The sequence below is a fragment of the Kogia breviceps genome, chromosome 12 (genome assembly GCF_026419965.1).
Source record: "Kogia breviceps isolate mKogBre1 chromosome 12, mKogBre1 haplotype 1, whole genome shotgun sequence".
NCBI lineage: Eukaryota > Metazoa > Chordata > Mammalia > Artiodactyla > Physeteridae > Kogia > Kogia breviceps.
The window spans coordinates 36,562,370-36,579,594 of NC_081321.1; the positions used below are offsets into that span (position 1 = coordinate 36,562,370).

The 17,225-nt window shown below is 36.6% G+C and overlaps 1 protein-coding gene across 1 annotated transcript in view; it reads left to right on the forward strand.

Annotated features, from left to right (window-relative positions):
- Positions 1 to 17,225, forward strand: part of ARID2 (AT-rich interaction domain 2) — a 161,325-nt gene that overhangs the window by 70,426 nt on the left and 73,674 nt on the right. Inside the window, exon 4 of the mRNA XM_059082082.2 lies at positions 16,510 to 16,643. Coding sequence (XP_058938065.1) covers positions 16,510 to 16,643 — 134 coding nt within the window. The remainder of the gene's footprint in view (positions 1 to 16,509; positions 16,644 to 17,225) is intronic.

The following is a 17,225-nucleotide window of genomic DNA, read 5'->3' on the forward strand; positions in this document are numbered from 1 at the left end:
ATATATTTGTATTTCTGATGTATATTGAAAGGTCTTAGAAGCAAAGATACCTCTATAAGCAATGAGCATATCTAGGGTCCAGATACTGGCTTCTAAACATCATTCCTCATTAAAAAGAAACATTTTTCCTTGGAGAAAAGGGTGATTCTAGGGCAGGAACAGAGAAAATACAAGGTGAGCCTGCTGTATCTTATAATTTAACAGTACCACCAATGGGACAAATCGACATGATGTACCTCCTAATATATGCACTAGGATATGCATTTACTTCTGTGGTATTTCTGCCAAAAGGACATTTTTGGTATCTAATTTTATTATAAAGAACATAAGACAAATTTAAATTGAAGGACTTTCTACAAAATAACTGCCCTCAACTGTTAAAAATGTCAAGCTCATGAAAAACAAGGAGAAATAACTTAATTTTAAATCAGGAGAAACTGTGTGTGTGTGTGTGTGTGTGTGTGTGTGTGTGTGTGTGTGTAGAGAGAGAGAGAGAGAGAGAGAGGGGTTGAATGAGAAAAATAAGACTATGATAAAGCAAATGAGCAACATATAAATAATTGATGTATCTGAATTGAGGACATGTGAGTTCTTTGTTCTTTTACCAATATAAAAGTTTTTAAAGGGTCCGAAGCCCATAGAATTTGGGGGAGATTTTTAAATAGTTTGGAAAGTTCTTTTTCCTACTTAAGTGTAGATATGAGAATTTTAATGTAAGACACATGCAAAATATTTTCAGCAAAAAAAAAAAATCACATGATGGAAGGAAAATTCTTTTTAACCCCCCCCCCCCCTTTTTTAGAGCTCTCTCCATAGCATGAGTTTCTTTTTAAAAGTAATTACTTTCTTTTCATCGTTAAAATTTCACCTTTATTTTAAAGGTGAAATTCCTGTTTTGTTTTGTTTTGTTTTCTAAATTATCTGTTAGGTAAGGTATTGCTCATCACCTGATGCTGTCACAGGAAAAGTCAGCAAATTTGAGACTTTTGAAAAGTAAAGTGTGTAACTCTTCTCAAGATTGGTAGCATTTTTAAGTACTCTTCACTAAGATATCCATTCAACCTCTGTGGTACAAAATATTTTTCTGTCACTTCACATCTCATTATGAAGTACATTTGAAGATTTTGCCTTATTTCAAAGATGTTTTTTATATAATTGACCACACTGAAATTGTCTTGAGCCATTTTTGTCACTTCTGACTTCAGCTTCTTTGCTGCATTACCCTGCCTGTTACATGAGCAGTAAATGATTTTCACACGTCTGATCTTACCCTTATAACTTTCCCTCTCTTTCCCTGTTTCCCTTCTATCCTCTTTCTCTTTCATATTCCATCATCCCCTCCCCCCAACTTCTTCTTCTTCCCAGTTAAAGTATCTGCTTCTTCATTGTGGCCTTAAGTAGAATTAACATGTTTCTCTGAAAAATTTCTTTTTGTAAAAGCCATTTGCTTATGAGAGTGTATCTTTGGTACTACTTTCCTTTAAAGACTCACCAAAAAGTATGGATAGTTCCTTGTGAATTTCATTTTTTAAAGAGAACGGAGTAAATACAATAAGCTTAGATACATTAGAAACATCTATAGTTGAATTCAACTCTATAGACAACCTCCCACACAGTATAATTTGCTGTAATCCTTGTTTCCTCAACTTCTTAGTAGTGATTTCTTGTCATTTTTCTAACAGTGTTTTGTTGCCATATTTTTCATGTATTAATTCAGCTGTTTTTATCATAAGAAAATAAAGAAATGTTTTCCCAGTGATATGGAAGTTGGCCTTGGAAAGACTCTTGTAAATATTTATCACTACATGTACTTGAAATAATATTTATTTTTAAGCTTTAATAAGTTTTGATTCAGTTTCAGTGACTTGAAAAATATTGTTGAGAAAAATGTAGAGATTTGTCTTCAAATTCTGGTACTTAGAACATGTTACAAATTGTCACCAACATAAAAGTATAACATTGGCCTAGGGCAAGGTCAGGGCATATAAATTCACAGTTCAGATAGGTGGGTTTTGATAATTTAGAAATCTTTTGGCCCTCTTTCATATCTGATTGCCTTGCCATTGTTTTTACTTCACAGTATTGTTGATAATGAGCTCACGTGAGAAGTGTTAGCTCTGCCATTTTCTTGTTTTTTTGCTTGCACTCGTCAAACTGTGGTTTCTTTGAAGGAATCTTTTAATCTTATTTTTGTGAGAGATGGTTTAGTTAAAATTAGTAATATCTCTTACATAACTTTTAAATTAAATGTCCACTTAACCTAGACATGCACGGGCGTAGTACATGGAATCTAATGAATGATGAAGTTTCCACTGGTCAGAAGTTAATGAATGAATGAGGATTCCACTGTTAGCTCCTCCATGTTGTCTCACGTGGGATGAGTAACATATGGACTGCCAGATAAATGGAGTGAAGGAGGGAGAAGGCAGGGTCAATCCATACATTAAGTGTTTCTTCCTCTTGGAGTATCTTGTGTGTGTGCCCCACTTTGAAGGGTACTCTTCTACAGAAGCAAGGACTCTGGATCAAGTTAAGGTGCAATGTTCTGAGTAAGCCTATACTCGTAAAGGAGTAGACTGGGAATTATTCGATGTGTATGGCATAACAAATGGGCCATACGAGAGATCAAAAGGAGGAATATTCTAGAATTGTTCATTAACTAAATTTATTTTCAATGAAGCATCATTTTATTAAATAACCTTTGGTGTCCTTTGTTTAGATAATATTTTTCTCTTTGGTCTACAGGTGAGTTTAATGTTATGAAATTTTAAATCTTGAAGTTTCATTGGATTTCTGCAATAAAATCTTCAGTCTTGAGTATGTGTGTGTATTTAATAAATATTAATAGATTGCTTTTTCTAGTATTTATATATGTAGTCCTTTTTTAACTGTAATTTTTATGAAGTTTTGTCAGAGTTTTGCTAGATTAGTTTTCAGGGAGATGTTAATCTTTTTCTGTAATTGGAAACATTTTACATAGCAGTGGAAATATATATTTTTAAGTTTGAAATAACTCACTGCTTTTTTTCGGATGTTCTAATTTTTTTTTTAGTTTTAAATTTTATCATACAAACACGAAAAAGCTTAATACCTGCAAGTTTATCCACATCAAAACAAGACAAAATAAAACAAATAAAACTCTACTAATACCTTTGAAGCTCCCTGTGTATGCATTTCTCTTGAGGGATAAATCCTAGCTTATTTTCTATGTGATAATTATCATCTGGCTTTTCTTTGTGGTTTTACCTCATACTTGTCTATTGCTTTAAAAATACTTAATTTTTTGCTTATGATCTGCCTATAAATGGAGTCATAATGTATTCTGAAATGATTTAACATTTTGTTGTTGGCCATTTGTATTGATCTATATGTTAGTTAATTAATTTTCACTACTATATAGTATTTCATTGTATGAATATGCCACAGTGTTTTTATTCATACTATCATTTGTGAATATTTGAGTTGTTTCCAGTTTTTTCTAGGGTGTATGCCTAAGAGTATAATTGCTACATCACAGGGTATTCTTTCTCTTCTTTTCTCTGCATATTACATACATTAATGTTTTTGTTTCCCTCTAGTGATCATTACTTAATGATCTTGACTTTTTGTTGTTAAACACTTGTAAAAAGCTTAGAAACACTCCTAAGAACATATTTCCCTTAATATTAACCATGAGAATAAACCCATTTTGATCACTCTTCCTGTGTAAGTAACACACAGAATACAGTTTTAATTCTTCTTACTACTACTTCCTTTTTATTTTTCATTTGTGTAGAAAAGTTCTTGAACTGCATATCAGGAGTATCATTTTAAAATTATTTTAATAGTTTTACACTTTTTAAATTAGTTTTACATGTTATTTTGTAATTACCAATGTGTATTCTCTTTTGTAATATGGTAGTTACAATTGCGACTCATATCTGAGTTTAGTTTCTGTGCACATCATTAGTCATCTGTATTGCTATTTAAACATTCCTTAATTTTGATTCATCAAGTAGAGTACTTACTGAGTCTTTACATACCTGAAAATGAATTTCTTTTCTTAGTTGAGCAATGTGATTGGGTGATTTCTTGTGAAATAACATTTTTTCCTCAAAGCTCTGATACTTATTTATTATCTTTGACAATTAATTTTGAAGAGAAGTCAGAGCCTAGCCCAACTGTTCTGTGTAACTTTTCAGGAGTAGGGGTGCTTCTAGGAATTGTCTTTATCTTTGAAGTTTGCATATTTCATCAGGATATGTCTGAGTGTTTTTCTCTTTTCATTAATTTTTGCCTGGTGATCCTTGTACCCTGACACTCCAGGAACCTTTTTAATATACCCATTAAGCATTTTAGCTAAACAAATTCTTCTGTTACCTCAGTGATACTGCTTCTGTTCCATTTATTCTGGTCTTTCCTTCAGGGCCACTTCTTTGTTTTTGCCCCTTTGTTTGACCTCCTGTTTATCATACATGTCTCATTTTTGTCCACCCCATTGTTTTCATTCTTTTCCCCTCTGTGAGGAGCCGTTTCTCAAGCATGCCCTCTGCATTACTGAGGTGATCTTCTACATGGTCAAATCTACTTTTTTCATGCCCCTCTTTGTGGGGATAATCCTGGGCAAAGAAATGTCATTACCTTTCTTGTTTGTATGTCACCATATTTGATTTTGTGCCAGGGTGTTTCATCTTGAAATTTCTTGTACACCATAGAGGTCCCATTACCTGATGATACCAGTCTTTCCATGCTGGTGCTTCTGATAGGTGCCCACGCCCCTGGGTCTTTGAGTTCATTTTGACAAATAAGCTATAAGGTGAAGTTTAAAGGACTTTGCTTCTTTCAACAACCACTGAGTTCAACCCAACTTTCTACACTTTTTTATTTCTTAAATAATTGTCACTCTCTGGATCCTATTATCAGACACACCCTCACATTTTATTGATCCTTAGTGGCTAAAGGAAATCCAAACTGAATTTGCCTTTTTATGTGTTTTGGCTTAAGATCTCTGTTTTCCACTAGACCATGTTACTCTCTCAAGAATTGTTTTGCAAGTTAGGCTTGTAAATCCTTGAAGTTGCTTTTAATGAACCAGAATTTCTGAAAGTTTTCTAACTTAGAAATTATGCAGTATCCTTCTATTTTTACTCTTCAAAGTTCATTGCAGTTGGATTTAAGGGATGAGATGAATATGCGTTCCTTGAACTGCCATCTTTTCTTAAAACATTTCAAGAAGTTTTTATATATATTTTTAATTTCTAAGAATTCTACCAAAATATTTACAAATAAAGTTATAAGATACTTGGGAATTGCTTTAAAAGTATTGTGAAGCTAGTTAATTGTGCTATAGATGAAACAAGATTGACAATGAATTTTGATATCTGCTGATGGGTTACTGTTTTACTAGTTTCTCTACTTTTACATAAAATTATTTTTAATTTTCCAAGGGTTTAATTTCTTTCTTAGAAAAAATAGTCTTTGAATTGATTGCATTTAGGGAATATACCCTATACAATATTTAATCTTAAATTTATTGTTTTCCTGTGTGAATTGATATATAATCAGTTTTTTAATTTCTGTGATTTGAAAAGGAAATCATTGTATGTCTAATAAATCAGTCTTACTGGTGATTATATTTAATTCTTCTGTAAACTAATTTATGTTTTGTGTGCTTAATCTGTCAGATGCTTCAAGAGGTTAAATTTTTCCACATTCATAACAAAACTGCCTATATTATTTGATGCTATTTTGAATGGATTCTTTTCCTCTCATTTTATTGGTCACATGTAATTAAGCTTTTTAATTGAATAGTGCCATTTAAAATAATTCCAATATTATATGCTAAATGTTCATATTTGCTTTTGTCTTCTAAATCTGTCACCTATGGCCTAGAATCCACCACAAAATAAATTAGTGCCAAGTTGAAAAAAAAGAAGATGATAACTCATGCCACCTGATTCTGTACCTAATGTTGAACTAAGGAACCTAGTTTTCTGTGTTGCCTGATGAGGGAGTGACTGCCATCTGGATTCCAGTATTTTACCAGTCTTGAGTTAAATCTGTCGTTTACTAGACAGATTACTGAAAGAGCTCTGTAAATACCTGTTTGATTAATATAGTAACTATTCATAGCAATGTAATTGGCTTTGAGAAGAAAGAGAAATGTGTAGTCTAGCATTTGTAATTTAATAAGTGAACACCATGTATCTGTCAGCCTGTAAGCTCAGGGTTATGATAGAGAATTAAATCTGAACACCTAGACTTTGAAATGTAGCTTTGTATTTTAGTTCCTTTCTCTTGTCTATTAATACCTGTTAGTTTTTAGAAGTATAGCTCTTTGAAAAACCAAAAAAGGGCTTTGTGCTTATTTATTGAGAGGGACAAGAGATCAGAACTGGGTGCCAGTACCTCAGCTGAACTAAGAAAGGTTGAGTCTCACTTGGAAATATTTAATCATGAATAAGAACAAGTACTGACCCTCAAGCCAGGGAAATAAAAATTTCAAAAATTGTAACAATTTGTCTAAACCATACATTTCTGGGGATTGGAATTATGTAAAGAATCTGGAGGAATAGGGTTAGAATGTGCCATGGGACCAGAAGTCATATATTTTAAAAATCTTATGAAAATTTGAATTATGAAGGGCTTTATGTATATAATATATACTATTTACTATGAGTATCTGGTACTTGTGGTGTTGTCAGTCACTCCATTTTGCTTATGCTCCATTTTGGGTGTTCTGGGGGGGAAAAGATAATATTTATGGTCTTTCTTTACTAGTAGTGTTGTCTTCTCCCCCAGCTGTAACAAAAAACACAAATTTTAAATCTACTGTGCTCAGTTATGCATACCAAATTTATAAACAGCATCTTAAACATATTAGTATAAGGTTTTGATTTTAACATTCTACATCATTGTTATTTTGATTATATTTAAATAAAAATTATTTAATAAGAATTAATTATCTTTAGCTTGTTTTTAACAGTTCCACAGTAAGTTCAATTCTGAAAGACCATACTCTAAAATATTTCTATTAGTATTGTTGCCTGAGTTATTTCATGTGATGTAGATAATCCCTCATTTGCAGAGAATGTCACAATTTTTGAGCAGCTATATCTGTCCAAATTTATATATACTCTTTTTATGATATCTGCATTAGAAATTCAAAAAGAATAGGCTTGATTTATTACCCATTTAAGTCCTTCGTGAGTCTATAATGGAGAGAGACTGTCTCTTTTTAATCATGTTGTTTTGTTTTATGTTTTTAGACTATAAATTCTGTCTGCTGGGTCAGGGTGAAATGTATGCAGCTGCATACTGTCCTTAATGCTCAAGGGTTATATCTGGGCATACGTCTCTGCTTTTGTATCTCCAAGAGTAGAGAAAAGTGTTGGATTCGTTACCTATCAAGCTGCCAGCTAGGAAAGAGTTCCATGCTCAAATTGAGCTTATGTGGAGAACTTAGAAGGAATGGAAAGTGACAGTTTAATTCCTTTCTGGTCTCAAAGATGTGCTTTGTAAAGCTGGAAGGGGAAAATGAGGAATGGTGATGACTTTCCATGTCATTAGTTTTTATATTTGTAAATGTATAACTTTTGTTCATCCCACCTTGAAAGTTAAGGTTTGGTACTAAAAAGAAAATAATACTTCTGAGATCACCATATACATTCATTGATACACTCCTCCCTCATCTGAGCTGTCTGTAACTATAAAAGCAAAGAGGTGGGTAGCTGCAGGACTTAAAAAAAAAATCTTTATTGGAGTGTAATTGCTTTACAATGGTGTGTTAGTTTCTGCTGTATAACAAACTGAATCAGCTATATGTGTACATATATCCCCATATCTCCTCCCTCTTTCGTCTCCCTCCCTAGGTAGACACAAAGCACCTAGCTGATCTCCATGTGCTATGCACCTGCTTCCCGTTAGCTACCTGTTTTACATTTAGTAGTGTATATATATCCATGCCACTCTCTCACTTCGTCCCAGCTTACCCTTCCTGCTCCCTGTGTCCTCAAGTCCATTTTCTACATTGATGTCTTTAATCCTGTCTGACCCCTAGGTTCTTCAGAACCTTTTTTTTTTTGTTTTTTTTCTTGAATTCCATATATATATGTTAACATATGGTATTTGTTTTTCCCTTTCTGACTTACTTTTCACTCTGTATGACAGACTCTAGGTACATCCACCTCACTACAAATAACTCAATTTCGTTTCTTTTTTATGGCTGAGTAATATTCCATTGTATATATGTGCCACATCTTCTTTATGCATTCATCTGTTGATGGACACTTAGGTTGCTTCCATGTCCTGACTATTCTAAATAGAGCTGTAATGAACACTGTTGTACATGACTCTTATTGAATTATGGTTTTCCCAGGGTATATGCCCAGTAGTGGGATTGCTGGGTCATATGGTAGTTCTACTTTTAGTTTTTTAAGGAACCTCCATACTGTTCTCCATAGAGGCTGTATCAATTTAGATTCCCACCAGCAGTGCAAGAGGTTTCCCTTTTCTCCACACCCTCTCCAGCATTTATTGTTTGTAGATTTTTTGATGATGGCCATTCTGACCCTTTGAGGTGATACCTTATTGTGGTTTTGATTTGCATTTCTCTAATGATTAGTAATGTTGAGCATTCTTTCATGTGTTTGTTGGCAATCTGTATATCTTCTTTGGAGAAATGTCTATTTAGGTCTTCTGCCCATTTTTGGATTGGGTTGTTTGATTTTTTGATATTGAGCTGCTTACATATTTTGGAGATTAATCCTTTGTCAGTTGCTTCATTTGCAAATATTTTCTCCCATTCTGAAGGTTGTCTTTTCGTCTTCTTTGTGGTTTCCTTTGCTGTGCAAAAGCTTTTAAGTTTCATTAGGTCCCATTTGTTTATTTTTGTTTTTATATCCATTTCTCTAGGACGTGGGTCAAAAAGGATCTTGCTGTGATTTATGTCATAGAGTGTTCTGCCTATATTTTTCTCTAAGAGTTTTATAGTCTGTGGCCTTACGTTTAGGTCTTTAATCCATTTTGAGTTTATTTTTGTGTATGGTGTTAGGGAGTGTTCTACTTTCATTCTTTTCCATGTATCTGTCCAGCACCACTTATTGAAGAGGCTGTCTTTTCTCCATCGTGTATTTGTGGCTCTTTTATCAAAGATAAGGTGACCATATATGCATGGATATATCTCTGGGCTTTCTATCCTGTTCCATTGATCTGTATTTCTGTTTTTGTGCCAGTACCATACTGTCTTGATTACTGTAGCTTTGTAGTATAGTCTGAAGTCCAGTGGCCTGATTCCTCCAGCTCCGTTTTTCTTTCTCAAGATTGCTTTGGCTATTTGGGGTCTGTTGTGTTTCCATACAGATTGTGAAATTTTTTGTTCTAATTCTGTGAAAAATGCCATTGGTAGTTTGATAGGTATTGCATTGAATCTGCAGATTGCTTTGGGTAGTATACTCATTTTCACAATATTGATTCTTCTGATCCAGGAACAGGGTATATCTCTCCATCTGTTTGTATCATCTTTAATTTCTTTCATCAGCGTCTTATAGTTTTCTGCATACAGGTCTTTTGTCTTCTTAGGTAGATTTATTCTTAGGTATTTTATTCTTTTTGTTGCAATGGTAAATGGGAGTGTTTCCTTAATTTCTCTTACAGATTTTTCATCATTAGTGTATAGGAATGCAAGAGATTTCTGTTCATTAATTTTGTATTCTGCTACTTTTCAAATTCATTGATTAGCTCTAGTAGTTTTCTGGTAGCATCTTTAGGATTCTCTATGTTTAGTATCATGTCATCTACAAACAGTGACAGTTTTACTTCTTCTTTTCCAGTTAGGATTCCTTTTATTTCTTTTTCTTCTCTGATTGCTGTGGCTAAAACTTCCAAAACAATGTTAATTAACAGTGATGACAGTTTGTTCCTGATCTTAGTGGAAATGGTTTCAGTTTTTCACCATTGAGAATGATGTTGGTTCTGGGTTTGTCATATATGGCCTTTATTAAGTTGAGGTAAGTTTGATCTGTGCCTACTTTCTGGAGGGTTTTTATCATAAATGGGTGTTGAATTTTGTCAGTAGCTTTTTCTGCATCTATTGAGATGATCATATGTTTTTTGTCCTTCAATTTGTTATTATGGGTTATCACATTGATTGAGTTGCGTATTTTGAAGAATCCTTGCATTCCTGGGATAAACCCCAGTTGATGATGGTGTATGATCCTTTTAATGTGCTCTTGGATTCTGTTTGCTAGTTTTTTGCTGAGGATTTTTGAATCTGTGTTCATCAGTGATATTGGCCTGTAGTTTTCTTTTTTTGTGACATCTTCGTCTGGTTTTTGTATCAGGGTGATGGTGACCTCATAGAATGAGTTTGGGAGTGTTCCTCCCTGTGCTATATTTTGGAAGAGTTTGAGAAGGATAGCTATTAGCTCTTCTCTAAATGTTTGATAGAATTCACCTGTGAAGCTATCTGGTCCTGGGCTTTTGTTTGTTGGAAGAATTTTAATCACAGTTTCAATTTCAGTGCTTGTGATTGGTCTGTTTATATTTTCTATTTCTTCCTGGTTCAGTCTTGGAAGGTTGAGGTTTTCTAAGAATTTGCCCATTTCTTTCAGGTTGTCCATTTTATTGGCATATAGTTGTTTGTAGTAATCTCTCATGATCCTTTGTGTTTCTGCAGTGTCAGTTGTTACTTCTCATTTTTCATTTTTAATTCTATTGATTTGAGTCTTCTCCCTTTTTTTCTGATGAGTCTGGCCCATGGTTTATCAATTTTGTTTATCTTCTCAAAGAACCAGCTTTTAGTTATCATTTCCTTAATTTCTTTTTCCAATCTCATCTTTATGATTCTTTCCTTCTAACTTTGGGGTTTTTTTGTTCTTCTTTCTTAGGTGTAAGGTTGTTTGTGTATTTGTTTGTTTGTTTGAGATGTTTCATTTTTCTTGAGGTAGGATTGTATTGTTATAAATTTCCCTCTTAGACCATCTTTTGCTGCATCCCATAGGTTTTGGGTTGTCATGTTTTCATTGTCATTTGTTTCTAGGTATTTTTTGATTTTCTCTTTGAATTCTTCAGTGATCTCTTGGTTATTTAGTAGTGTGTATTGTTTGGCCACCATGTGTTTGTAGTTTTCACAGATATTTTCCTATAATTGCTATCTCGTCTCATAACGTTGTGGTTGGAACAGATACTTGATACGATATCAATTTTCTTAATTTACCAAGGCTTGATTTGTGATCCAAGATAGGATCTATCCTGGAAAATATCCCATGAGCACTTGAGAAGAAAGTATATTTTGTTGTTTTTGGATGGAGTGTCCTATTAATATCAGTTAGGTCTACCTTGTTTAATGTTTCCTTTTAAGCTTGTTTTCCTTTGGATGATATGTTCATTGGTGAAAGTGGGGTGTTAAAGTCGCCTAGTATGATTGTGTTACTGTCGATTTCACCCTTTATGGCTGTTAGCATTTGCCTTAGGTACTGAGGTACTCCTATGTTGGGTGCATAAATATTTACAATTGTTATATCTTCTTTTTGGATTGATCCCTTGATCATTATGTAGTGTCCTTCTTTGTCTCTTGTAATAGTCTTTGTTTTAAAGTCTACTTTGTCTGGTATGAGAATTGCTACTCCAGCTTTCTTTTGATTTTCATTTGCATGGAATATCTTTTTCCATCGCCTCACTTTTAGTCCATATGTGTCCCTAGGTCTGAAGTGGGTCTCTTGTAGACAGCATATATACGGGTCTTGTTTTTGTATCCATTCAGCCAATCCATGTCCTTTGGTGGGGGCATTTAATCCATTTACATTTAAGGTAGTTATCGTTATGTATGTTCCTATTACCATTTTCTTAATTGTTTTGTGTTTGTTTTTGTAGGTCTTTTCCTTCTCTTGTGTTTCCTGCGTAGAGAAGTTCCTTTAACATTTGTTGTAAAGCTGGTTTGGTGGTGCTGAATTCTCTTAGTTTTTCCTTTCTGTAAAGGTTTTAATTTCTCTGTCAAATCTGAATGAGATCCTTGCTTGGTAGAGTAATCTTGGCTGTAGGTTTTCCCTTTCATCATTTTAAATGTGTCCTACCACACCCTTCTGGCTTGCAGAGTTTCTGCTGAGAAATCAGCTGTTAACCTTATGGGGATTCCCTTGTATGTTATTTGTTGCTTTTCCCTTGCTGCTTTTAATATTTGTTCTTTGTATTTAATTTTTGATAGTTTGATTAGTATGTGTCTTGCCATGTTTCTCCTTGGATTTATCCTGTATGGGACTCTCTGCCCTTCCTGGACTTGATAGACTATTTCCTTTCCCATATTAGGGAAGTTTTCATCTGTAATCTCTTCAAATATTTTCTCAGACCCTTTCTTTTTCTCTTGTTCTTCTGGGACCCCTATAATTCAACTGTTGGTGCATTTAGTGGTGTCCCAGAGGTCTGTAAGACTGTCCTCAATTCTTCTCATTCTTTTTTTTTATTCTGCTCTGTGGTAGTTATTTCCACTATTTTGTCTTCCAGGTCAGTTGTCCATTGTTCTGGCTCAGTTATTCTGCTATTGATTCCCTCTAGTGAATTTTTAATTTCGTTTCTTGTGTTGTTCATCATTGTTTAGTTCACTCTTTAGTTCTTCTAGGTCCTTGTTAAACGTTTCCTGTATTTTCTCCATTCTGTTTCCAAGATTTTGGATCATCTTTACTATCATTACTCTGAAATCTTTTTCAGGTAGACTGCCTATTTCCTCTTCATTTGTTAGGTCTGGTGGGTTTTTGCCTTGCTCCTTCATCTGCTGTGTGTCTCTCTGCCTTCTCATTTTGCTTAACTTACTGTGTATGGGGTCTCCTTTTTGTCAGCTGCAGGTTCATAGTTCCTGTTGTTGTTGGTGTCTGCCCCCAGTGGCTAAGGTTGGTTCAGTGGGTTGTGTAGGCTTCCTGGTGGAGGGGACTGGTGTCTGTGTTCTGGTGCATGAGGCTGCATCTTGTCTTTCTGGTGGGCACGACCACGTCGGTGGTGTGTTTTGCGGTGTCTGTGACCTTATTATGATTTTAGGCAGCCTCTCTGCTAATGGGTGAGGTTGTGTTCCTGTCTTGCTAGTTGTTTGGTATGGGGTGTCTAGCACTATAGCTGCTGCCAGTTGAGTGGAGCTGGTTCTTAGTGTTGAGATGGAGATCTCTGGAAGATCTATCATGGTTTGACATTACATGGGGCCGGGAGTTGTCTGGTGGTCCAGTGTCCTGAACTTGTCTCTCCCACCTCAGAGGCTCAGTACTGACACCTGGCCGGAACACCAAGACCACGTCAGCCACACGGCTAGGAATAAAAGGGAGAGAAGAAAGAAAGAAAAAACAATAAATTTAGTAAAATAAAAATTGAAAAATGTTATTAAGAATTTAAAAATTAAAAATAATAAAAAATAAAAGAAAGAGAAAGAAGAGAGCAACCAAATCAGTAAACAAATCTACCAATGAGAATAAGCTCTAAATATTAAACTAAGATAAAGATAAAACCAGAAAAAAGTTAGATGTAGAAAGCAAACCCCAAGTCTACAGTTGCTCCCAAAGTCCACTGTCTCAATTTTGGGATGATTCGTTGTTATTCAGGTATTCCACAGATGCAGAGCACATCACATTGAATGTGGAGCTTTAATCCGCTGCTCCTGAGGCTGCTGGGAGAGATTTCCCTTTCTCTTCTTTCTTTGCACAGCTCCTGAGGTTCACCTTTGGATTTGGCCTGCCTTTGCATGTAGATCACCTGAGGGTGTCTGTTCTTTGCTCAGACAGGATGGGGTTAAAGGAGCAGCTGATTCATGGGCTCTGGCTCAGTCGGGGGGGGTGTGTGTGTGGATGTGGGGCGAGCCTGCATTGGCAGAGGCCGGCATGACGTTGCATCAGCCTGAGGCACACCATGTGTTCTCCCAGGAGGTTGTCCTTGTATCATGGGCCCCTGGCAGTGGCGGGCAGCACAGGCTCCCGGTAGGTGCGGTATGGATAGTGACCTGTGCTCGCACACAGGCTTCTTGGTGTCTGCAGCAGCAACCTTAGCATCTCATGCCCGTCTCTGGTGTCCTTGCTGATAGCCACAGCTTGTGCCGTCTCTGGAGCTCGTTTAGGCAGTGCTGTGAATCCCCTCTCATTGCGTACCCCGAAACAATGGTCTCTTGCCTCTTAGGCAGTTCCAGACTTTTTCCTGGACTCCCTCCCTGCTAGCTGTGGTGCACTAGCCCCCTTCAGGCTGTGTTCACACAGCCTATCCCAGTCCTCTCCCTGGGGTCTGACCTCTGAAGCTGGAGCCTCAGCTCCCAGCCTCCACCCACCCTGGCAGAGGAGCAGACAAGCATCTTGGGCTGGTGAGTGGTGGCCGGCATCAATCCTTTGTGCAGGAATCTCTCCGCTTTGCCCTCTGCACCCCATTGCTGCACTCTCCTCTGTGGCTCCAAAGCTTCCCTCCTGCCCACTCCCTGTCTCCACCAGTGAAGGGGCTTCCTAGTGTGTGGAAAGTTTTCCTCCTTCACAGCTCTCTCCCCGAGGTGCAGGTCCATCCCTATTCTTTTGTCTGTGTTTTCTTCTTTTTTCTTTTGCACTACCCAGGTATGTGGGGATTTTCTTTCCTTTTGGGAGGTCTGAGGTCTTCTGCCAGCATTCAGTAGGTGTTCTGTAGGAGCTGTTCCACATGTAGATGTATTTTTGATGTATTTGTTGGGAGGAAGGTGATCTCCACGTCTTATGCCTCCACCATCTTTAGGCCCTCCCTCTGTAGGACTTTTAAAATAGTGACTAATGGACTTAGTACCTGCCTGGATCAGGAATGATGGAAGGATTGATCTATAAAATGATCACATTTAGAACTTTACCCTGGTATTAATCAGCTTAAGTTCTTATGAGTGTAGTAACAAGTTCATTAGTTACAGTGTTGTGTTTGACAGGGATTTGATCAATTGTTTCCCCATTTAAAAATCTTTCTTGTGGGAATCTTATTGTAAATTTTGGAATTTAATTCTAGTTAATATTAAGAGGATTGACCATACCCTGTAACAGTGATCCAGTGGGGAATACAGGAACTGTCTTATAAATTGGTCAAAATGTATTGGGCACATCAGTTTTGGGTGAGAATTTGGCCTTATTGTTGTTTAAAGTTGATAATACCATTTCCAGTGTCTATCAAGAGAAAAATATTTAAACAAGTGCTGAGATTAATCTTATTGCTGCATGACTTGTAATAGGAAAAAGCAAAACTGAACATAGCTAGTTACAGCACTAGAGATCTCGTTAAATTATGATGTATCAATAGGACCATATATTATACAGCCATTAAAAAAGACTGATGTAGGGACTTTCCTGGTGGTCCAGTGGTTAAGACTCCGCACTCCCAATGCAGGGGGCCCGGGTTCAGTCCCTGGTCGGGAACCAGATCCTGCATGCCACAACTAAGACCCAGCACAGCCAAATAAATAACTTTTAAAAGAAAAAAAAAAGGCTTCCCGGGTGGCACAGTGGTTGATAGTCCGCCTGCCGATACAGGGGATATGGGTTCATGTCCTGGTCTGGGAAGATCCCACGTGCCACGGAGCGGCTGGGCCCGTGAGCCATGGCCGCTGAGCCTGCGCATCTGGCGCCTGTGCTCCGCAAAGGGAGAGGCCACAACAGTGAGAGGCCCGCGTACCGCAAAAAAAAAAAAAGACTGAGGTAGTACTGTGGTATTGACATGCTCAGATCTCTAAAATATGTTGTTAGATAAAAACATGCACAGAAAATATACAGAAAACACATGAACCTGTGGTTATCTGTGATGAGTGAGATGTGGAGGCCAGGGAATCTTCTCATTTTCACGTTTTTTTGTTTTTTTTTTTAAAATAAATTTATTTATTTATTTTTGGCTGTGTTGGGTCTTCGTTGCTGCACACGGGCTTTCTCTAGTTGTGGTGAGTGGGGGCTACTCTTTGTTGCAGTTTGCGGGCTTCTCATTGTGTTGGCTTCTCTTATTGCAGAGCACGGGCTCTAGGTGTGTGGGCTTCAGTAGTTGCGGCACGCGGGCTCACTAGTTGTGGCTCACGGGTTCTAGAGCGCAGGCTCAGTAGCTGTGGTGCACAGGCTTAATTGCTCCGCAGCATGTGGGATCTTCCAGGACCAGTGCTTGAACCCATGTCCCCTGCATTGGCAGGCAGATTCTCAACCACTGTGCCACCAGGGAAGCCCCTTCATGTGGTTTTTACAGTGACCATGTATAATTTTTTTAATCAGTAAATAAAATGTACTGTTGTTCATCTACATGTAGTCGTCCTTTGATATTCTTTACTTTTACATTTTTATTTGAGCAGTGGTGTGGTCTTCTCTGAAAATTTAAAAACACTTTTAGAACCATTACAGTGAGTTTGTCTTCAGTATTACTGCTTAAGTGACTGTCCCCACTAATATGAGGTTTGTGGTATCTTGTTATTATTATTATTATTATTTTACATTTAGGGCCTCTAGAAAAGGAAAACATATATGTGGTGGGAGTTAAAAAACAAGATGTATATCTATTTTAAATCTCTGCTGTGCTGTTTTTCTATTTCAGTTACCTAGAAAAGTACGAGAAAGTTCATCATTTTGGGGAGGATGATGATGAGGTACCACCAGGCAATCCCAAACCACAGCTTCCTATTGGTGCAATTCCATCTTCCTACAATTACCAGCAACACAGTGTGTCAGGTAAATATCACTGGAAATGAACAAGGCATAGTTCCACAGTTTTGAATTAGGAAAATAGACATCATCCAATGAATTGAATTGAACTAATTGGTATGAGGGCCCTTTCTGTCATAGCCTGCATGTAAGATTTTTAGTTGCAGGAATTTAGTTACAAATATACCTGTATCTTCAAGTGAAGTTTTAAAATTATTTCTTTGTCTAAAGATTAGTTTAACCTGAATAGTTACTGAAATGAGGAGAGGAAGGTCCTGTTAGGATTAGAGAAGCCAAAGGAGTACTCATAGCATCTACTAGATTTTCTACAATTCCTGGAATTCCCAGCACCAGAATTTCTCAGAAATGTTTCTTACTATTCAACTATTTTCCTGCCATGGTACCAGGGATTTAAGATTCTTTTCATTCATGTCATTCTTGTAATGGTTATAGAGGAATCTGCAGCTAAAAAGAACAGGACTGAAGTTGGAAATAATCAGGTTGAGAGTCTAATAAAGAGGTTCTTGAGACAGAATAGATGGGAGTTCCATTGTTTGTGGCTTGGGGGAGTTGAGACGGTAGTGCTTAGGAAGAGAGCTCTGAAGAGGT